This window comes from Zootermopsis nevadensis, unplaced genomic scaffold (assembly GCF_977971745.1).
Source record: "Zootermopsis nevadensis isolate Lab colony 2312 unplaced genomic scaffold, Znev_1.0 Znev_ptg000016l, whole genome shotgun sequence".
NCBI classification, from domain to species: domain Eukaryota; kingdom Metazoa; phylum Arthropoda; class Insecta; order Blattodea; family Termopsidae; genus Zootermopsis; species Zootermopsis nevadensis.
In genome coordinates this window covers 9,478,405-9,503,267 of record NW_028259148.1, presented here as the reverse complement: position 1 = coordinate 9,503,267, position 24,863 = coordinate 9,478,405, and the positions used below count along the sequence as shown (strand labels likewise).

Below are 24,863 nucleotides of genomic sequence, written 5' to 3'. Positions count from 1 at the left end.
TTTTTGACAAATGTGCTGTGTGACAATGTATTTTCAGCCATTTTGGCATTCACGCATATGACGTCATATACCGTTAAACCTTTCGCAGAATTCTGTTTTATTTGCGCTTACTGGATTAATTTAAAACCGAACGTAATGTAAAATGAAGTCAAGAAAAGAAAGCTAAACGTATTGTAACATAATGTAAACAAATCCAACTCAACATAATCCAATGCAATCTAACTGTGCCTAAACACAAAAATATTTGTCATTTATTATAAATAGTAGTTTTAGTAGAATAGATGAAAGATAATGATAAATACATCACACTGGAACCAAGGCATCTTTTTATCTCACGTTTGTTCTGTTTGCAATAAGCCGATGGAGCTTAATGTAAGAACGAATGGTAAATACATCTCTCCCAGTTGTTTGTTCAGTTTAAGAAGTTTGCTGTTGAATTAGATTCTTCGTGCATATGCAGTCTGCAAGATTTCAAATTAATTTTCCTGCTTGTTTGAGATAAAAGTGCGTCCTAATGTCAACAATATTCGTGATAAAGCTCTGTCTGACTGCAGTGTTTGTACGGAAAATAACGTATGCCTCCTAGAATAGTCTACGTACCATGACTTTTCGCAGATTGTTCAATATATTGTCGCTAGATGGCAGGATAGTGTCATCATATGAATATTTATAATGGTAGGTCAGATGGGCCTTGTCTTGAGTAAGACGTCACCATCTTTGTCAAGGTCGTTTACCGATCTAATTTTGTTTTTAGGATAAGGAGTATTTCTTGTTAATGGAAGCATCCAGGAAGTTTCAAAACGGATCTTCGACACTGCTGAAAAAGGGTCTATGTGATTTTAACAGTGAAGTACTTTGACCTTGCTTCCACAGTGTGCATTAAACTCTTAACAAAAACAGAAAAAAGTGTTAAGGCGACTACTGATCAAGACATTTAAGTGTCTGAGTGACGCCAAATTCAAGGCCCTATGAAATATAAAAAGCAATTTGAACTCCGGGTAATAGATTCAGAACACATCACACACACCATACGCTCTTTTCGCGTTGCACGCACACAGCTTTTGGATTTCTCGTTTAAAATTAAATTTGCATGAAATGAAGACAGTTAACAGCACAAATTAAGAATCTAGGCTCATTGTTATGAATAGCTGTACACCCGCTTCATGTTCAGATATCAACAAGTAAAATGCATCCTACTCTGCATTTATGTGGGATATTGCTCTAAGTGTCCTGTTTTTCCCCAGTCTTAACTGTGGTCGGGGCGAGTCTGTGCGATCGAGATACGTTAGAAGTACAAGGCAGGGGGATCAGATAAGGTAGCAAATAAGGAATCCTGTACTGTCCATACTATAAACATTATTTCAAAGCGTAAATACTTGTAGCTCCTCAGTTACATTTACTGTGTTGATAATGTCTTTGGTTTGCATAGTATATACGTGTGGTTTTCTTCTGTTCGCAAGCTAGTGACGTAGGAAAACTTACAGATTCTCCCGGACTACAGCACAGTCTAATTTCTGCATCATTCGACATTTGTTGATGCTTTGTCTAAAGAGTGGTATGGGAAGGAATCGTACGTGAACCTTACTTAAATCGTTCGACTGCTTGTGGGTAGTAAATATTTCTATAGGATTAGATCTCTGTTACGAATTCCTTGATTACGATGTCATCAGACACGAGTGAAAAGTACTTTAAAATCTTAACATTCATGGAAGCCTGCAATATGCAGTAGGAATTTTTTGTTAAATCTACAAGAAATGTGGAAATTCCGTGCGAAGCAGACCTTTGTCTTCCGTTGGTTTGCGCATCGTGGTTTTTTTATTCGTGGAAGAATCATCGTGGTAATATCTGTGCTCTTTCGTGGTCTGCCTTGCGCAGGCGCGCGGAGTAATACACAACAGCCTTCATCTGCCAGTCTGTCACAGTAGTAACGTAGATATATCGTGCCACACTGAGTGTATTTCGACTGTATTTTTCGCAGTTTTTAGAGTAGATTGTTGCTCTTGTGTTCAATGACCCTGACAACTTGGACTGAAATGGTGAACTGTAGACATTTGGGTAATATTTACTTTTTTAAAAAATATATATAGGAAGACTAGTTGATATGTAACAACATTTTTTCTTGCTCAGAACTTTGCAGAACATGCAGTCATGCATTCAGAAAACATTGATAATGTGTTAAGCCGATTTATATTTATACTATTTAATTTTAGACTGGTTTACCCTAGCGCAGGGACAAATATTTACCTCTTTGGTGTATCAGCACATCCTTAAAAGAAAACAGGTTACTGAAACAAATTTATTATTGTACATAGTGTACGTTTTAATTGCCCACTGTTGTCACTAGATTTAAAAACATATTATATTTCTCTCTGGGGATGTCTCAAGGATAAATTATTCAACACAGCATGCAATAAAGCAAGATTTGTTTTAATATCCACAGAGATCTTGCAAGATATTCGTCGACACTTCATGTTACAGGAAGGAGGACAAATCGAACACGTTTCACATTGAGGACTGCATTTCTTATGTGTAAAATTGTTTTAAATGTAAAAATAATTAGGTTTGTACAATTTTTTTTTAATTCGGTGACGAAATCAGATGTTTCGATGAATAAATTCACCTGTAACTAAGCTGATACTGAATGTAGAGTAGGATAAAAAATACCTTCACTTCCCCGGATACTTATCTACCTTTATAAAATCCATTAATGGTCTTCTATGAAGATCTTGTGCCGCAACAAAAGAGATAATTTTAAGCCATCGTTACTACGAGAAGCAGTAAAGGTTGCAATTTTATGCAAAATGGCGGAAATTAATCTATAAATTTCGGATGATCGAAGGTAAAGCATGTTATGTGAATTCTCTGGCGTTGGTATAAGTTCATTCAGCGATGTGTTTTGAGATCCAGTATATCGCATTGGCTAAAAATTGTATTTGCTCTTATGGTTTATGGTTTAAAAGGGCCTATAGGGCATTTTTATCTTCCTGTCCAGGTACAATGCGATTTATTTTCTTTCTTTCAGTCACCACTGTATGTCTGATCATTTAAGACTATGTTTTCTCACTAAATGTTGACCGATTTTTTTGTTATAGCATCCTGTCGTGTGTTGACCAATCAAATAATAATGCAATGGGTCCCTCAACACAACTATTCTTAGATTTTACTCAGTCATTAATCATACCGCAACGTGTTTTGATGACAGTGGGATAATTTTTATCTAGTATAATTAACAAATGTTGAGGGATCCATTGTATTTCTCTTAGTTGATGGATTTGTTTGCCTACATTATTATGCTGTTAGTAGGCCTTTTTTGTTTTTGTGCTAGAAAATTGCATTCACGTGTCGTATGTTTTGTTGTTTATTGTCGACTGTTGCATTTTTTAAGCGTGTTAGAAGTTACTGTTGAATTTTTAACTATATTTAGGGGCAGTTGGCGCTTATAATTTCGTCTTGAATGGTGAATATGAACCCTAATTTTGTCCATATATTGCACCTTTTTCAATCCGTGTATTTGATTATTTCTTATCGATATGATTTTGCTAAAGTAGGTAATGGCATTTTCCATGGAGTGTTTTATTTTCAGTGTTTTCACTTTGTCTTTACTTTACCTCAATTAACTTACACACTGTTGAGCACAGTCGTACTGGTGTTGTTGATACAGCCTCTGTCTACTCTACTTATTATTTTATGAAACTTATTTTTCTGAAACTTCACACGAAAAAATATCCCCTTAGATATTATATTTGTATTTAATACGTATTTCTGAAATTCCTTTTTATCCTCATTTTCTTGGAAGTGAGAATCTTTCTAAGGATGCGTGAACATTATGAATTACATATAAATTATTAATATTATTGTTTCATTATGATAATTATCACCTCCATCATATATACCGTATTTCCTTGATTTTAGGAAGCACTTTTTTCACATTTTAAATTTTCTGAAATCGGGGTGCGTCTTACATTCGATGGCGTCTAAGAATCGATATAGCGTCTGTTCTCCTGAAGTCCTGTTATAAAATTAAGGTCGCGTCTAAAATCGAAGCGCCCTAAAATCGAGGAGATCCGGTATTTTAAATTTGTCTACATGTCCCTTTGAAACCACTTACATGAATCGTACTAGCACTTTGTAACCGGTCTCCTCTTTGCCCCCCCGAAGTATTGAATAATGGATTCGTTTCCGCACATCGGAATAGTGTACTTGTTGGTAACTCCAAAATGACAAAGCTGCAGTCAGCCCTCATGAAATTGTTCCTCTTACTTGTATCATCACTGTTACTTCTGGAATATCACATCGTGGGCCAGTTTTGTGTGTAATGTTAGCAGTTTATATTTACGGTTTTCTGGTTAAAAATTTGTTTCATGTTTCCACATATTGTGATGATGTTATGTGGGCAGTAAAATTCTTCTTCCCGTATTTTTTGCAATAACAGTGTCTGCTGTGTGTTTGGTTTAGTCATAGTTGTTATTTCCCTCTTTTATTACATATTTTGTCATTTATTTTGAAGTAATTGTTTTGGTGGAAGCTGTCAATTTTGACCGATAATTCAATGACGTGTTCTATGAAAATTACTTGAAAGTCAGAATAGACAAGGAACGCTGTGTGGACTCGTAGGTAGTTTCATTTTTTAACGTTTCGGAGGATTATACCGGCTCCATTTACAGGGCTGATTTTTAATCACCTTAAACTGAAGGCGGTCACGACGCAGTGCGGTGCTTTCTTAGAAAATTCCCAGGCCTGTTTGAAATCGTCATCACATGAACATGCTTATACTTTACTCTTTTGTTGTTGGTGACTACTTTTTGGGGTTGATTGCGCGGAGGATAGCAATTCCTTAACATTTAAACCTTCGCAGACGTGTTGACTACACTCCACGCCTTGCCAACGAGAAGCTATTTGCTAGCCAAAAATTCTGTTACTCTCTCTTGTTGGGTCTGAGTCATAACCTGGCCACCTGGGAACCAGAACCATTCCAAAACAAATTCATGATTCCACTGTCTGGGACTTTGTACCAGCTCATAAACAATACTGAGTTCCGATGCTATATTTTAAATGTTCTTCGCCCCCTGTTACTACTGTACTTCCATATATCCATAGATATAATTATTCCGATTTGAAATTCGTAAAGCCAGAATTGAAGCCCAGGATAATCTTCAGAACTGGTTCACTGCATGCCACTTACATTCCTCAAAACACATCTGTTTCACCAAAGAATTTTCTTTAAGGGTATGAAGTTGAGGTTATCAAGGCGTTGAAGATGTTAGTTGTGGTCTTTATGGGCTGTGACGTCATGGTGTCTTGTAGATGTCACTGAAGTTTTAGACGAATATATCGCTTTTATTTTCACTGTGGTACTAGGACTATTATATGGACGTCACACAAGCCATTCTGTCTTACGGAACATTTTAAACCGGACATTTTGTTTTCCGTCACAGGGCGTGATAGAAAGAGTCTAGCATGCGTAAATAGCGCATATTCGTAAAGTTGCTTTCACAGGTTATATGAAGTGGCGGACATGCCTTAACATTGGGTGGAGGCGGTAGACACTCCTTGAAAATTCTGTGAACTTCTACCGGACTACAAGACACCATCTTCACACTAGCCGCCGTGAGAACCTCAAATCTCACAAATTTATGTATGTTTACTAATTCTGTTGGAAAATATTCCTAGACAATATATTTCAAAGCGTACGGAAAACAAGCTCATTTGTTTTTATGCGCTCCAGTCCACCACTTTTCTTCACGTATTTTTATTCGAAGTGTGATCGAATCGAATCATAAATTGGACTTATGCTGACATACATTTTCATGGTTTTCTTCAGGTTCTGTCCGTGAACGCTGGTGTAATAACTGTAAAACTTCCCTAATAGCACTGCTCATCAGACGCGTATAAGAATTAATTATCAGCTCTCAGAAAAAGCACGATGTAAATTTTAAAGCGAAAGATAATCAGAGAGTGAATTATGAAGAGATTTGTAGAGGAAACGTGACGGATTCTTGAAAAAAAAATGATTTATTAGCTTAGTTTGCCACAGTTGATTATTCATACATGAAGCATACTGAATTATACCTTAAATATCTTCCTTTTTAAGCTAATCGAATCGTTAAAAACTACTCATGAGAACGTCTATTATATTTGGGTATTTGCTGGAAATTTGTAATAAAATATTAATTTTTACGTTGACGGTCATTTAGATGGATCTGCCAGTAAAAGGATCCCTCGATATCCATCGGATAGTGCGATGAGTTGGTCCCAAAGCCGGTCTGGACGTAGAGGCTAGAAGAACAATACTTTGCCCCTGACGGGGATCGAACTCCGATACAATCTAATGCAGAAGTGAATTTAATTCTTACATTTATCCTTACATTAAGTTATTTGAACTGCATTTATTGGACCAAGAACTGCAACAGTTTGATGTGAATGAGTGTGACAGAGGTGGCTTTGAAGTTGGAATTTTATGAACTGAAATATCATCTGACTCTCTCATCAGTATTATTCTCAATCCTTCATTGAATAAATCACTTTCCTCCCACCCCAGTCATATTCGTAGTGAATGCTATGAACAGCATAATTATTTATCGTATTTATGGGGGGTGGGGGGGGGTTACCGCGAGATATCTTCTTGTATACATTATTCTAACTGCTTGATTTTAGAATTATCTTGTTGGCAGTGGTAGAACTCTCATGCCTGTCTTTCTTAGACGTGATTCACCGTTTCCAGATATACATCGTTAAAATTTTATCGAAGAAATCTTGTAATAAAATGTCTGGATACGTTTAAATAAGACGTGCAGTTTGTGCACGGTTTGATCCTACCGTATTCAAAGCCCTTAATTTATTCTTAGTTTATTGCCACATTTACTGAAGGTAAAAGTTATTCCTGGATTTTGGCACAACTGAAAGTATGCGGATTCCTAACTTTAGAATCAGACTGATTTGAAAGATGCCCTGCATGCTGCGGCCGTCTTTTCACTCGGCGATGATCTTTTTAAACCTTTGGAACTGGATTAGCGATAAAGTTCTCGCCAAAATTTTCCCATTACTTTCTTCTGTCAGGTTGTAATTTTTTAGCAATACTAAATGTACTGTGAGTGGGGTACAAGTGGATGCCCGAACATAACTTATGCAAACGAAGGTAAATTGCTCTTTAGAAGTTTTGATAAAGTGACATTTGTTACATAAATTAAAGATCTTTTCATGTACTTTGCATATTATCTTCATGTAGCACGATTTTACTGTTTTTTAGATATACAAATTTATTTATTCCATACTTCTTATGGACTATATAAAATCGATATATGCGATGTGCATAGTTCTGTATTAAAACAAAATCTATTTGTGAGTCTCACATCTTGTTTAGTTTGTAGTTGGGTTCTTTGTATGAAAATTTGTATTATCAGATTATCATATAATTCAACTTTCCAAACTTCTAGGCTCAGACCCCCTTGTGCTGTACATATTAAAAAGTACAGTTTGAAAACGTGTGTATTTAAGATAAAAATTAATCTTTTAATTATAACTATTATTATAATTATCTTTCTCCTTAATATTGTGTGAGGCTCATATCTGCAGATTTATAAATTAGTAATTATGTAAAAATTACGATAAATTTATGTACTGAATTATTCCGAAGCGTAGAAGAAAGTCGATTGCCACATACATTAGACTTCAGCCGCTTTAAGAATATACAAATTGTCCAAAAAATATGTATACGGTGGACGTTGCTTATCGTTGTCAACTGTGCCACGAAACTAACGGTGGTAATTTTGAACACATAAACTAGATTCACTAATTCACTAAGTGATATTGCTGCAGTGGTTTAGTTTATTAAAATGTCTTTATTTCATTATACCGAATGTGTGTATACATTTTTTGGGATATTATGTATTTTTAAAACAGAAAATCTTGATTCTATCTTAATACATCAAATGTACATAAGATTTTACTGTTCAAAAGGTAGCAGCCACCATTGATCAGCGGATAAAGAACGGTTTTTGAATATCGATGTCTATTTTCAGTATCGATTTGTAGAGGAAATGAGTCTGAATATTCAATTTCATGACTATTTTATACAGTGTAGATTTTGGCCCCTTCCCAGCTGGAAATGTAACGAGTCCAGGTTCAGATAAATATATCAATTGCTCTGTTCATTTATGTTCCATCATCTTTGTATCTTGTAAAAAAGAACACGTTCATCCTTTAGCGTTTTCATTCGTAAAGAATTTTAACGTGTTCCCTTGTGAGTCAGACGGCAAGTAGAATTTCTGTCGCACTTTATTTCTTGAAAACATTTTTTAGTAACTTGAAGTTGAAGTTTTGTAGGTGTAAAGAATTTAGCAGAATTTGAATAGAGGAACATTTCTTGGCTACAATGTTTGGATACATGACCACACCGACTGTACAGTCAAGCCCACGAGAAAAATATATTGGAAAATATAATGTAGCAACAAGTGTGCCCTCAATTAAATAAATTTTAAATGAAGAAACGCTGTGCTTCGGTTGAATTCACAATTAAAATATAATTAGTATGAAAATGTGTTAATACATATAATTTGAATATTTAAGAGGAAAATAAATTATTTCTAATAATATGTATATTTCTGTGATCTTTGATTTCTAATCTCAGAGAATTGGGCGTAACCCACTTCTACGTTAAGCAAGTGAAGAAATTCGCTAATATACACGCATATGGGTTTAAAACTTGGCAAATATAGGTGAGGATTTTTTTGATGTGCGAAATTTTATTGCCTTTATCATTCGTTAAGTGTAGAACTTTTTACTTCAAGTACTGTACGCTCAAGATGAAGATAATTAAATATTATAGAGTGATTTCATACAGCTGAATATTATTGTTGTTATATTCAAGGACTATGTAAAATTATTTTGGCTTGTTAAATACGTAGTCGAGGTTTCCATAAAATAGTGCCTATGAATTCCGTTAATGTTTTCAAATACGCGTCTTATTTCTCGGAGACATTTGGTTAAATTTTAACTTAATTTACGAACACAGAATTAGGTTATAGGACACACTTCACTCATCTGTGACTTCATTTATTTACTGGGGATACTGGGAACGACCCGTTCTTCAAGTGCCTGAGCAATGCGGGTCCCAACTTTTCGTTGGCTCTATCTGTAGACATTCGGTAGGACTCCTTGGACGAGGGTTCGGCCCGTCGCAAGGCCTACCTGTACACAGGACAGCACAACACAGAAAAACGCGGACAAACATCCATGGCTTGAGTGGGATTCGAACCCACGGTCCCAGCGACCAAGCGGCACAAGGCCCACGCCTCAGACCGCGCGGCCACTGCGGACCCCCATTTATTCGATTAAATTATTTGTTTCATTAGCAGACCAATAGAAAGGAAGTTGATTTTAAAGAGCAAAGTTCTGAAGTAAGAAATAACGCGTTCTTTCATGTATTTTTCTCGCTTGAACGTCAAGTGGTTATCACACCTGCCACATTTTTGAGAGGTTTCATGTTCAAGTCTTCGGTCAGAGATAATCTGTTGGTACTGAACTCAGTCTGGATTTTCCTCAGTGGCTTCAACTGAATTTCGAATCAGTATGAGAAGGAGGTGGAATTGGAGCCAGAAGAAGAAGTAGAGGAGGTCGACAAAGTTCCAGAGATACTGAAGAGCGAGGTAGAGAGGGCCATAAAGGATATGAGAAGAAGAAAAGCTATGGGAGATGATGAAATCCCATCGGACTTATTGAAAGAACTGGAGAGAAAGGAGTGAAGGTTCTTACTAGACTCGCTAACAAGATATACACCTCCGGTGAGTGGCCCAAGACTTTCTGGAAGTAACAATGATTCCATTACAGAAGAAAAAGAATTTTAAGAAGTGCGGCGATTACAGGACCATCAGCCTAAATTCACATGCGGCGAAGATAATGACTAGAATACTGACTAAAAGACTAGAAAAGAAGATAGAGGAAGTGATGGGAGACGACCAATTTGGATTCAGGAGAGGAAGAGGAACCAGAGATGCCATCGGAGTTATGAGAATAATTTCAGAGAGAGTTCTCGATGTCAAGGGAGAAGTATGTGCCTGCTTCATCGACTGGAAGAAGGCTTTCGATCGAGTAAAATGGAAGAAATTAATGAGGATCCTACAGAGAATTGGAATTGATTGGAGAGATAGAAGACTAATCAAAAACCTGTACATGCAGCAAAAAGTCAAAGTGAGACTGGACTCAGGAGACACCAACAGCGTTGAGATAGGTAGAGGTGTAAGACAGGGATGCTGCTTATCACGAATTCGTTTTAACCTGTACGGGGAATGGCTTGCCAAGGAAGCTCTGGAGGGAACAGGAGACTTTAAAATTGGAGGAAGAGTGATAAAGGCTGTAAAGTATGCAGACGACTTAGTAGTATTGGCGAAGGAAGAGGAGGAATTACAGAACATGATGGACAAGTTAGTGGAAACAGGTAGAGAGTATGGAATGGAAATCAACATTGAAAAATCAAAGGTAATGAGGATAGCACCGAGAGCAGAACCATTGAACGTTGTAATTGGAAACCAACAGCTGGAGAATGTGGAGCATTTCAAGTACTTGGGAAGCATAGTCACGACGGACGCCCTATGCACCAAGGAAGTAAAAGCAAGGATAGCCATGGCCAAGGCAGCTTTCGTCAAGAAGAGGATACTTCTCACTAGCAAGTTGGGCTTGGAGATGAAGAAGAAATTAGTGAAGTGTTACGTATGGAGTGTCGCGCTGTATGGAGCAGAGACTTGGACACTCAGGAAGAAGGAACAGAAATACCTGGAGAGTTTTGAAATGTGGTGTTGGAGAAGAATAGAGAAGATCAGGTGGACGGATCGAGTGACCAACGAAGAAGTATTGAGGAGAGTCAACGAGCAAAGAAACATTCTGCAGGCGATTACACGAAGGAAAGCTTACTGGCTGGGACATATTATGAGAAGGAATGGATTACTGAGTGATATCACCGAAGTCCAGGTTGAAGGAAAGAGAGGACTAGGAAGAAGATTGATACAGCTAACCGACGACCTTAAACAAGGAAAGAAGATGACGTTCCAGGAATTAAAGCGAGAAGCCGAGAATAGGGACAACTGGAGAGCTCTGTTTGGGCAGAGCAATGGGCCTGTCGTAAGACAGAACACTTAATAATAATAAATAACCTTTAAATTAGGCTACTACCATTCCCTCATCCTTATACATCCATTGGAATTAATTATAGACTAAGTACCCTATCATTTTACGTAGTACATGTAATCTGTGCCATTGAAAGCGACGTTAAGAACAAGAAAGAAAGAAGAATAAGAAGAAAAAGTAAAAATCTTCCTTTTTCGGGTTGTTGCACAGATAAATCAAAGTCGAATGAATAGTTGTATTTTTATAGGAGAGGATTCATTTTTCTGCACTGTATTGTTTCGGTTCTTTGTGGTACTCATATGCTCCATTATTATAAAATAATAGCTTCATTTGACGAAATTTATGTGAATGTAACTTGTGCAATTCAAATGTAATATTTACAGTCAAAACGAAAACACGGAATTGTATTACTGTTGGTGTTCTTTGCTGTAACGCAGTTTGGGTTTGTCAACGTTTCGAAAAAAACATACTCCTTCCACCTTAAACCCTGAAGAAGGAGGCAGTATTTTCCTCTGAAACGTTGGTATATGACTTCTTCAACGAGGAGATAAACTTAAATCTCTAATGAAATAATGTTTTCTGGCTGATGATGTACGCAGGAAAAGGATTAGTGTTTTGATCTTTTGTGTTTTGACACCGTGTAGTCTTGTAATTGATTACCGACGTTTCGGAGTAATGTATCGCCTCCGTGTTCATCCGCAACGTTATTAATCACATACAAAGTCACTCAGTGTCACAACCCAAAAGACTTAACTGATTGTAATCGCCTTGAAGACATCATTTCACAGTTGTTTGTAAAAAGAATATACTTAAATAAAAAAATTGTGTGTCTGATTACTTCAAAGTGTTGGGAAGGAAACGCTTGTTGCTACAAGCACGTTTGTGTGCAAGAACCATCCAACTGAAGATGATTTTGTGATTAAGTTTCGAAAGAGGCGTCTGTTGCTAACAGACAGGCAAAGCTGAAGGCTGTAGTTGTCGATTTCTGTCGGGAGACGTCACTCGTCGGCTTGAAGGAGTCGTTCAAGACATTTTATCGAAGATGGCTGTCTTCTGGGTTGTTAAACCGTGTAGTATGGTAGAAGTTTCCTGACGTTTCAGAGGATCTTGCTGCCTACATTATCACGCTGATGGTGGAGGCAGTAAGCACCCCCGAAATGTCGTTAAACGCCTACCTCTGGTGGTTGAGACATTAAGATCGTCTGAAACGTCGCTAAATTTATACCAGACTGCACTGATGAAGTGGGCAGTAAGCTCCTCTGAAACGTCGGTAAACTTATACCAGACCAAACTGATGATGGAGGCAGCAAGTTCCTCTGAAACGTCCGTAAATTTGTAAAAAATACACAGCGCTACAATCCAGAAGACAGCAACACACAGATTCCTCAAATACTCAAACGTTTCAAAGAAAATTAATGATATATTTCTTTTTCAGTCGCGAATATGGAGGGACAACCGTGTTTTGAACATCGTTTTGCTTTCTTAAATATCTCTCAAAATTATACTCATGCTTGTTTATACAATTTTATTTTCTTACACTTCTGTCTTACTTTTTGCTAAGGTAGGTAAATGGATGGGTTCTTAGCAATTTCACAACAGCAAACAACAAAATGAAGTCTACCTGCATGCAGGCCATTCTAAACGTACCGAACAACATACAGAATGTGGAATGTTATTTATTAAGGAAACAGTGCGATGAATTGTACAGTAACTGATGTAATTACGTCAGTGCATCTCAGACGGTGGGGCTGGTGTTTGTTTTGTTTCGACTCCCCTTCAGGGCCTGAATTGTGCCTAAGTGAAGTACAAAGAAAGAGGAGTCTTCCATCTTGAACATTACACGTGATAATATTGAGTTCACCTCGCCGATTAAGAGGCATTGATGTAATTACTTGTACTTGTAAACATTGCCAGTAAGCATTTGAACCCATTATTTGAACATTTTATACGGAATTGCATTAAAGCATGCTGTTTAGTGATACAAGGCCAGTTTTATCCATAATTACCTTTTAACTAGGTCTAGCGATATTTCGGCTCTTCTATCATAATAGATACTATTAACTCTCCATTTGAAACATATAATTCTTATTAATCCAGAAAATTCAGTAAATTTAACTTCAAAATATACACCATTGAACAAATGACATTTAGAACATCAATCCAGTATTTACATCCGGTTATTATAGTGATAGGTCTATTACTATTAAATATAACCTCTCTGTTCGTTACTTGTATTATGCAATTGCATGAAAGTTTGGTAGCATGATTTATCGCAAGTCCAGACCTTTCATATTTCTGTTTTCGATGTGACATTAACACATCGTTCGTTAAATTATTTTGTGTTTCACATTTTCAATTACACTGAGTGGGAAGAAATGTGTCTTCTTTTTCCAGAAGGAAGCCAGCTTCATAGAGTTGTCGACTGTAGTATTTATGATGGAAAGCTCAGTATAATTTTATCATATAAATAATAATACCATTTTATATAAAATAGCACCCATACAAATGTTTAGTGAAACACATAATTTTAGCATGATTATATTTATAATACTAAAATGAATTGTAAGTTTATTAGTACTGCCTTAATTAAAAACTCTTTTTTCCACCTCGAAAATTCCACCATGTAATTATAACTTAAAGTAGAAATTAATTTTACAGTAGGCTTAATTTACGTTAACTCAGTTATCTTACGAATTTGTTTTGGCTATTTACTGGCTTCCCAGAAAGATGTTTGTTATATAAATATTTACGAACTCGTTTGGTGCCAACTCAGAAGCCATGTTTTTCAAAAGAAACTCGACAAAGTTGTATTTATAAAACATAATTGGTAGATGCAAAAAACTGAATAATTAATATCAAAGGGTAGTTTCCGAGGGCTATATATATAATTGGGAACTTCCTTAGAATGTAAATCTTTAATAGGGGTGCAATTTGTGGTTTTGGATGCTTCCACCATTTTATTTCTTATTTTTATTTTGAATTTGAATTGCGCGAAGTTCAAATATAAGCGGCTTATTAACTGAAGTCTAATTTGAGCATACTTTATATATGTATGATTTCTTAACATATTAATGTGAAATGTTTCCCTACAATATATACAGTTACATTGCGTATAGCTTGTTTTCCAAGGACTCTAGTTTATCATGAGACCGATGACCTTGAAATCTGAGTTCGGCAAGCTAACGTTATGTAAGATAAATTCTGATTACCTTTTTTTGGGGAATTGGCTGAAGACGAAAAAACATCGGAAAATTTCATGCTAGGCCTTGCCACAGCCCACACAGTTAATAAAAATTGGAATACGTTAGCTGAAGTTTTTGGTGAGCGATTGATAAGTGAAAGACTGTGATTTTCCCTATCACCCGAAATAAGATCATTGTGACTTAGATTTATGGGGCACATTCAAATATAAAGTTTATGTTAATAATTTCTATTCACTACGAGAACAGAAAGAAAGTACTAGGCAAAACATTTCCGTTATTGCAAGACAACTTTGCCGTGTGTTTAGAGGCTTTTTTTAGATACATGATGCATGCATAGAAACCGGCATTTCGAGACTCTCCTTTGAACTAACGTAGGTCGTAATGTACGGGAAAAACGGGCGGCGAATTATCGGCTTCTCCTGCTCCTCTACGCAGGAAACCTGCTGTAACATCGTACGGGACCCGGACTCATGATAAATTAGACAAGCTGTAAATACGTATTTAGGATTGAATTGTAATACATAAATGTTCCAGTTTGCATAGAGTTATGTCATACGTGGTTTAGGAGCCCTGGTGAGAATATAATATTTTTAACAAATCTTAACATTTCTGATGTGATGAAAGCGTCAAAGAAACTATTGCCATTGGACGAAAAGACCTCAGTGATCTAACACGTACGTCCATTATCAAATATTAAATAAGAGTAAATACATGTTCATAATTTAATGTATGCAAAATGTTGCACAACATAAATATATCAAATAATTGATTTCAAATGGTTAAAAACGTGTGAGTCATTTTGTCCAGCTCATAATGATAATCGTCAAATATAATTCGGTACAAAATTTTAATTGACACTGAAATAGTAATTAAGGGTTCAGTATTATTCTCTTGATAATTAATACAAATAATTATTTATGAGAGCTGTATATTTGAAAATATTTAAATCAGAACTTCCAATATAACGACAAAAATATTTAAAGGTCTGGATATTTTAACTGGTGACGCAAGAGTGAGATTCTATCGATGTTATACTCAAAGCACATCACAACATACTTCATTATTTACAAATGCGATTCAGATGTATATAAACTAGATAACTTTTTAAATACAAATATCTGTTTCTTGGCACTATTATTTCCTTAGCTTCTTGAAGCATTTGTGTACATTTACAATAATTTCTGCAACATAATAGATTTTACAATATAAAACGAGATTTTATGACGTAATATTTACATATTCTGCTATATTTTTTTTATTTCCATATTTAACTTGATTCGTTAGTTGAGTACTGAAATGTATTTTACTTTGTCTTGAAATATATACGGTTGTTATGAAATGTTTAATTCACAGTTCATGCAGCTACCTTTACATATGTAGCTCAATAACGTAACACTCAGTAGAACTGTGATTAACTGTACAAAGAAAAAAAGACGAGGAACTAGTGTACGATTAAATAGTGTTTCATACTAAAAGCGTTTAAATACACAAAACAAAGAACACTATGCCCTCAGGTTCCTTCCTGAATTTATTCGGTCAATTTCTGAAACTCGTTTGCAATTCAGGCTTTCTTGGAAACAAATTGATGCGAAAATACGTTGATGCCATTGAATGATATACTTTTGATGCAATTAATTCCACGTTTTAATTATATTTCCACAAAACTTATTTTAATTTTTGCAGAATATTGTTTTTATATTTCGGTGTAATGTCCTAAGAAAGTCTGAAATTTGCAAATTAGCGTTTAGATGTTATCGCGTGTTGTTTAATATTTATACTGTCTTCTTATTTGAGCCCTTGAATGTAAAAACGGGTTGCTCACTTTCTACGAAATGTGATATTGTAATTAAGTCTTCTTCAATACTTCTACTAGGCCCGATCAATAGCGCACATGGTTCTTATCGTAAGATTGCTTTACATATTACACTTTCTAATTAGCCTATTTTTATTTGGAAGCCTAGACTATGAATGCGTTAACTCTTAATTTATTAGGCTGCCACATGTATTAATAGAATATTAATTACTTTCGTTAACATGTACTTGTACCTCTATCTTACGCTAATGAATAAATTGTAATTATTAATTACTAACCATAAGTGACTAGCTGCTGTCTGTGCACGAGTGTACGGATATATTCGATCGTACTACTGGGATCTATTTGACCCCTCAAAATCCAGTGGCATTTACGTATACCGCCTAGTCTAATAATCGTTTATGCTGCATTTTGCCTACGTAGTGAGAGTAAACAGCCATTATTTCTCGTGTCATATTTTTAAGGATTAATGTATTTTATGTGAGTTACGAATTGAATTTTTTAAATAATATTTAGACGAGCTTTGGCTTCAAAGGTAAGATTAACTGCATGAAAACGCAATATTTTGTGAGGTATAAATAAAAGTTATAATAAAACTGTTACTTGGTATGTGGTTATATTGATTGTCCAACATACTTATGAGATAAGGATTAAATAATTATGGCGCACGTTAATTATCGCTGGACGTCTATAGATATAATATATACATTTCTAGTTAGGGACAGACAAATTCCTGTATGAAGTGAATTTAAATTCATACTTTTTGGAACAGAGGTCTTCTAGATACGTTTTTTCTCAAATTTGTTTAGTCCCGCGGACCCCCTCCAAAATATTATCCCTTAAATTTTAATTAAGCAGAATATAGACTAATGCTTAGATAGAAGGTATAATTTTTTCGCCATGTTTTTATCCCAACGTGAAAGTGAGAGTTGTGATGAATACAAGCTGAAAACGTTCAGCGATGCAACATTAAAAAATCGAGTAGGATCAACTCGTGGACACCCCAGGTGTTTGAGAAACATTTTTCTAGCACATCACGACAGTTTACCATAGTCATTATTTGCATTTATGGAATATTTTGTGTGTTATTTCCTTACATTATCTATATTTTTATTGAATAGAATTGTTTAATTATTGCATTCAACTCGTGATACACTTTGACGATCCATTTAGGAAATATGAAGCAAATTACGACAATTTAAAATGATGTTTCTGTGTAATATTCCATCTTAAATCATCTCTATTTCGTTTCATTTCATTTCTGACGAGCTTCTGTAGCGACGTAGTTGTAACAGTGGAAAACCTTCTTACACCATATTCTGAATTTATTGGATCTGTTCTGTAATTCCATGCTTTTGTATGAACGTTGTAATCGTTATTATGCGTTCTGTTCACGATGTGCACAAAATGAACACACAAAGGGCTGATCGTATTTGCCTGTCTTCAAATTAGAACCCGAAGGCCGATTGACGGATTTTGTTAAAATTTGGAATGGACGCTATGCAATTGGAAGCTGTCCCAAACTCGTATTTTTTAATTTCCTGCAATCTGTAATAAAAAATGGTGTAAGCACGAACTTATGAGGTGGGAACGACATTAGTGACACTCAGTATAGATTTCTGGTATGATGTATGGTAACAGATATTCGAAAAAAAAACTTTTATTACGAAATTTATTTGCATTGAAAAAATATTTCTGAAATATTCAGTTGTAGTACACAATATATTTAGTCTGGCCTGCGTTTTGTATGAGAGCTTATATTTGTTGCATTTACATAACTCTGAAACTGCCAATAGTAAGGAAATTACGGAATGTTTTGTTTTAGCTGAGCACAATTTTATTCCAACTACTTCTTTTGTCTAAATTATTGAATTTACAGAATTTGAAGAACGATGCCCAATGCATACAATTTGTTTTGTTTACGTAAGCTACTACTTTGGATGCTGTAAGGCTGATAGAATACTAATCTAAACAGGTGCTGAAATGTGTAGTTTATATTTTTAAAATAGGGTGTTTCATAAAACTCACAAATTTAATGGCTGCTTGATCGCTGGAAGTATTTTCGTGAGAGAATTTATTATTACTATTATTAATCTAAGTTATTATTATTATTGTTTCGAATATTAGTTGCTGGTGAAAAATAAGCCATGGTTTCGAAGCTATTGACCGTCATACAGGCGTTTTTAAATTCAAGGCTCAAATAAAATCTGAACTACTTATCGGCGGGTGACTTACATAGTTTATAAAGTTAAAACATCTAACAAAAGTACAGGGCTACTGTACTAAGAAGAGTTTCAAAACATTTCGAAATTATCTACCACATGAAATAACTGAGATTTCTGTCCCTTATAACACAACTTGTTACATGTATACGTTGTGTAAACTATCACATTTTCTCTCTTATATTATTTGCAAATGGATGTTGACTTCATGAAGATTAATTGTTCTGTGTTTAACTCCCCAACACCAATTCCCTATACGTGTTTCAGAATAAAAAAAGAATTGTTTTATTGTGTTTTGGGTGTTGAAAGGCAGAACAGAAGACAATTTTATATGTTATTTGAAACAAGTTAAGAATAGTATTGTTAACAATATCCTTTCATTTACATCACATAAAATAAAGACGCTTCTTCATAAATTATTAATATTAGTCTTTGGTATGATTTTTATTTTTATTATTTTTTTGTTTCCGTGGACTTAGAATAACGATACTATTTCGATTCACACTAAAATTGATAATCTATATGAACTGTTAAATATTATTACAGGCATTTAGTTTTGCTCCCAAGCACAGTAAAAGCACGTCCTGTAAGCATCCCCTGAGAACTCGTTCAAAGCAATTTTTACTTGTTTTGATTTCAATCATATAACTTTTCTTCCTTTGCTTTTGAGTGTATAGAATTGACACACTGTTCCGTTCTAGTTCTTCTTAATCTTCATCACCACGTTATAGAACTCTGTCTTGTCTACATGCGGCACTTGGGAAGCATTTGACTGTGCAAAACACTCTTATGGACCGCAATGAAAGTACGAATGGTCGTTAATACGGAGTGTCTCAGAAACGTCACCTGAACTTTGTACAAAGTACATAGCCAAGTAGAACTTAATCTACAACAATATTAATAATGTCCCAAGCTTTCGATAATAACCTCACTTCATGTCACACAAATATATATATATTTTTTATAATTGAATACATAAGTTTGGTTACGTTTCTGGGACACATGTATATACGATTTTTATTACGGCTGTAAACGTGTCTCATATTCGGTGACACAAACAATAATTCTAAATTTCCTCGAAGGATCTACACTGACCAGGAATATGTTACACTGCTTACACGACTACAGACATTTTTTATTGACATTATATGAAGTTTTAGGCTTGAATCGTTCAATGTGGTGGCCGGTTATAATACCGTAAGGGCGTTATGTTAGGATGCCGATAAATGAAATTCCTGTTAGAAAATGAATTAAGTGTATTGTTGAAGGAAACAAGATTCTAACTCCTGCATCTAACTCGGGGCTATTTAAATTGATACTAAAATACTTTTAGTGAGGGGGTGGAGTCAAGTAAGAACATTGAGTTACGGCAGACATGTTTAAAATAGATCAGTCTTAATCCTTCATTAACACAAACATTACTCGTGTTAGTTGGTAATGTTACACTCGTAAGGATAAATACAAAATTATAAACAAAAGTCTCATGTAGGAGTCGTTTTGCATAGTTAATCTCTCCCCTATGGCTGCTATAATAATTTAGATAAATTACGTAAAGCGATTATTTAAAAAGAAGCAATTATTCACAACCCATTCAAAGTGTTCTATGCGGTTTACATAATATTCTATTTCGTTCTGATTACTTGGCGACCGTAGACTCGTCCCCATCAAGGGCAGATGACTCGGTAGCTGGCTGGTGAGCCTCGCAGATTTGATGACATTGTAGCTTCAGACCTAGGCCTCGTTTCGTTCTCTGGATCCATTACTGAAACACACGTTACATGGCGTCAATTTCATGGCACTACAGAATAGGATTCGTCTTGTACGTACTCTGGAATTATCTCATTATCGAACCGTCGTCTGGAACGGGTATATTCAGTTAACCTGAATCTTACAATTTACGTATCTGTATATAATATAGTCTGTGTAATATAATTACTGTGTTTGAGAATTTGTATTTAATTGCTAAAATTCACGAACAGTAGAAGGAATTAATACTCGAAATCGGCTTGAATAACGGGCCTGGCGTCGGAATTGCGTGCGATAATTTTGACTAACAAACCAAGTAACTAAGTTTGGCACTCGCTCAGCCACCCTGTATTGTATGCAACCGGAGGTTCATCACAATTATTATTCTTAAGAGCTCACCTCTGGACCGTGATGCAGGCCACACCCTCAGGCCCTACTTCTATCAGGTCTATTTTAATGTATTTTTATCGTTAAAGTTATAAGAAATGGTTGTCATAAGAAATAAAGTAAATTTAGTTATCATATTAATACATATGAAGCGTGTAAGAAATAGGCTATTTCACGACTCGGAAGTGAGTTTTGTTTTGTTTAGGGTCGTTCCTTATATGTTTAATTGTATTGAGTTATTCATTTCGCAGAGTCCGTAACTGGATTTTGTATTCAGTGAGCTTGGAAGAAGTCTCAGTCAAAACATTCTCCCAAATATTATTGTTTGTTACATACAGTAGTGTACACATTTAAGCTCAAAACCGCACGTGGTCCTCGTATTTGTCGGAAATTTTGCATTTATATTTCAATTTACATATATTTTTTTAAGAAGAAAGATTTTGATTGACAATATTATCTGCGCTGTGCAGGTAATATGGCCAAAATTATACCTTTCAGAAACTAATTATTTTTCTGGGAGTAATGTTATAAGACAGATATCATAAGGTTTTATAATATACCTAAATTACTCCTGTATCGCGATTTTTTCAAAACATTTTTATTATGATAAAAACAACAGAAGTTTAGTCTGGCCATATTTTCTTCAATTACCCTTTGCAATTCAGGCACACCGGGCTAATGAAGGTAAAGCTCCTCGTAGTCTAGATCACTTCAATATATCTGCAAGTAATTCACTTCCGGAAAAATAGGACCTTTTATTTTGGAGGCTGGATGACCCCTACAGTGTGTCTAAATAACCAGGCAAAGATAAAAACTCATGCCCCTACTGCTAATTGAATTCTGGCCAAATTCATTACTTCCACTTACACAACATGAATGTAGCTTTGAGGTTATCACGGCCTCGAGTGATGGGTTTCTTTGTATGGGTATCGAAATAAAATTTTATGAGGCTTACCTGTTAATAAAATTCGGCACTGCGGTATCTCCGGGTTGAGGACTAGGTAAACCAACTAAATTCTCTTCGCCACGTGTCCCTAAGAGGCCTCTGCGCCGCCATCCATGCAGTAGTGTGACGAACATCCACCAGGGGTGCGGCGGGTCTGGGGGCACACAGTCCACCATGATGGCGGGCTCTGTACTCCATGTTCCTGCTGCTGCAATTTCTTCTACGCTCTGATGCGAAATGTGACATTAGGGACACCGCATATGCTTAAAATTTTGTCATGTTTTGTTATTCTAAGTTTTATAGTCCTTATAGTATATGATGCAATACATGCTTGTTTTCAATACTTCTAGTACTTTCTATGTATAAATAGTATGCTGTACAGTTCAATTTTTTAGACGTGGCCGCTGATCTGCGCGTGAGGGGAAGTGAGGAGAAGATTAGTGGGAGTACATGCCTTTTTAATTTCCAACTTCTCTTACTAGACTCGTCCAAATTTACAGCGCGTAACGTCTAAGAAATTGAGCTGTAAGTGTGTATATGTTATCTGTAACAGACAGGGTAATGAGCGTGTGTATGCAGAAGCCTCCATTCACAGTTTAGTGGTTTAGTATATACCGGTTCTTCGTACCTGACACTTGTCTGTTACTTTTAAGTGGCCTTTGTGTGTCGGCTGCGCTATAACGCTGGTCAAGTCTCTTCACAGAAACATACCGTTCAGTTGTGTGCGTCATTAACTGATTGCTGAGAGCGAGGTGATACTACCAAACGTGAAAACGTAGGTTGTTATGCCGCCTGTAAAAAGTATATGTATATCGAACACATTTTAAGGGGAAATAATTAATTTACATTCAGAAAACTCATGAAACAGGTCGAAAAGACCTGGGTAAAAAAAACATATGTTTTCGTATTGAAATATTAATATTTTCCACCAGGTCTGTAGCTACTTTGCCACTACATCTCGTCTTGTTACCGAAATTGGACCTCGTTGTTTTACTTTTCTCACGCTATTATTTTTTTTACCTCCTGTCTTGAACCGGACAAAGGCCATAAAAAAGTAACAGATCAATGTTTGGCTCATACAATAAAATTGGCTTTCGGTATCTCCCGATCACCACCCCATCACGCAGTGTCTTATCCCTACAGTTCGAAAAATCGGGGTGTACTCATGCCAGGCAGCTGTACTGATGCCGGTAATTTAAACCGTCTATCAAGATAGTATATAATCATATCAATACCGCTTAAGGAACTACCAGTAGAATTTATGACTATATTTCCCATACGATATTCTGTTAAAAGGCGAATTTTTAAAACAAATTTCTTTCCATGTAACTCAGTTCAGTCGCAAAACTTGAACAAAATATGTAATCGGTAGGCTTTTCAGAATGAACACGGCTCTGACAAACTTAAATTTATTCGTTACAGTCCAAACATGCCAGACGTTTTAATGGGAGTTTTAGATAATGTATATTAGGTAGCACCTTAGTTTGGAGTTGAGTGATAAACGATTATCATCACTACCATTACCATCTAGCAGTCAAGGAGTTACTTAGGCCACTTATGATCGTTCCGACCTCATTCACATGAAAAATCTCGTTTAAAAATCGTAATTGTTTTCTCATTACATGTGATTAGAAACTTTTAGGTAATTAAAAAATCTGTCTCATTGCTTTCTGTAACGTTGAATCAAATTAGTTTATAAACTTGGTCCATTATAGACTCCGGTTTTGGTTCTTTCACATCTGGTGCAACTGTAGGCGTGTATTAAAACACTCGCATTATAACTTGTACGTTTTGTTCTTTTTGTCACTTGTTGAGCCTCGAGTGGTGTCTACATTCAACTTTTCCTCAGTCTCTCCGGGAAAATGCCGATATACTATAAAAGTAAGATTTGAGGTTTTCACAGCGGTGAGTATGAAGATTTCTTTCTGTCTTCTGGGTTGTTGCGCTGTGTAGTCTGGTAGATGTTTACCAACGTTTCAGAGGTCATACTGCCTCTGCCTCTGAAACGATGGTAAACATCGACCAGACTACACGGCGCAACAACCCAGAAGACAGAAATCTTCATACTCTGATGACGGAGGCAGTATGACCTCTGAAACGTTGGTTAACATCGACCAGACTACACAGCGCAACAACCTAGAAGACAGAAATCTTCATACTCATCGCCCTGATGACGGAGGCAGTATGACCTCAGAACGTTGGTAAATATCGACCAGACTACGCAGCGCAACAACCCAGAAGACAGAAATCTTCATACTCATCGCCCTGATGACGGAGGCAGTATGACCTCTGAAACGTTGGTAAACATCGACCAGACTACACAGCGCAACAACCCAGAAGACAGAAATCTTCATACTCACTGCCCTGATGACAGAGGCAGTATGACCTCTGAAACGTTGGTTAACATCGACCAGACTACACAGCGCAACAACCCAGAAGACAGAAATTTTCATACTCACCGCCCTGATGACGGAGGCAGTATGACCTCTGAAACGTTGGTTAACATCGACCAGACAACACAGCGCAACAATCCAGAAGACAAAAATCTTCATACTCATCGCCCTGAGGACGGAGGCAGTATGACCTCCGAAACGTTGGTAAACATCGACCAGACTACACAGCGCAACAACCCAGAAGACAGAAATCTTCATACTCACCGCCCTGATGACGGAGGCAGTATGACCTCTGAAACGTTGGTTAACATCGACCAGACTACACAGCGGAACAACCCAGAAGACAGAAATCTTCATACTCACCGCCCTGATGACGGAGGCAGTATGACCTCTGAAACGTTGGTTAACATCGACCAGACAACACAGCGCAACAATCCAGAAGACAAAAATCTTCATACTCATCGCCCTGATGACGGAGGCAGTATGACCTCCGAAACGTTGGTAAACATCGACCAGACTACACAGCGCAACAACCCAGAAGACAGAAATCTTCATACTCACCGCCCTGATGACGGAGGCAGTATGACCTGTGAAACGTTGGTTAACATCTACCAGACTACACAGCGGAACAACCCAGAAGACAGAAATCTTCATACTCACCGCCCTGATGACGGAGGCAGTATGACCTCTGAAACGTTGGTTAACATCGACCAGACAACACAGCGCAACAATCCAGAAGACAGAAATCTTCATACTCTGATGACGGAGGCAGTATGACCTCTGAAACGTTAGTAAACATCTACCAGACTACACAGCGCAACAACCCAGAAGACAGAAATCTTCATACTCATCGCCCTGATGACAGAGGCAATATGACCTCTGAAGCGTTGGTTAACATCGACCAGACTACACGGCGTAACAACCCAGAAGACAGAAATCTTTATATTTATCGCCCTGATGAAGGAGGCAGTATGACCTCTGAAACGTTGGTTAACATCGACCAGACAACACAGCGCAACAATCCAGAAGACAGAA

The 24,863-nt window shown here is 36.4% G+C and overlaps 2 protein-coding genes across 18 annotated transcripts in view; one reads left to right on the top strand and one right to left on the bottom strand.

Annotated features, from left to right (window-relative positions):
- Atg10 (Autophagy-related 10) overlaps window positions 1-24,863 on the top strand; it is a 507,888-nt gene that overhangs the window by 16,169 nt on the left and 466,856 nt on the right. Inside the window, exon 1 of one of the 12 annotated variants that reach the window (XM_022061625.2) lies at window positions 1,873-2,055. The exons of the other annotated variants lie outside the window; for them this stretch is intronic. The gene's annotated coding sequence lies outside the window, so the exon portion shown is untranslated. Of the gene's footprint in view, window positions 1-1,872; window positions 2,056-24,863 lie in introns of those variants that run through there. 12 annotated transcript variants of the gene reach the window in all.
- Window positions 12,779-24,863, bottom strand: part of vn (membrane-bound neuregulin protein vein) — a 209,416-nt gene continuing 197,331 nt past the window's right edge. For 2 of the 6 annotated variants that reach the window (XM_022061615.2, XM_022061620.2), the window contains one exon: window positions 21,585-21,662. Coding sequence is in view for 1 of the 6 variants with exons in the window: in XM_022061613.2 (XP_021917305.1) it covers window positions 21,487-21,662 (176 nt within the window). In the remaining 5 variants the exon portion in view is untranslated. Of the gene's footprint in view, window positions 20,119-21,444; window positions 21,663-24,863 lie in introns of those variants that run through there. The other 4 variants (XM_022061613.2, XM_022061617.2, XM_022061616.2 and 1 more) reach the window with 4 other exon arrangements.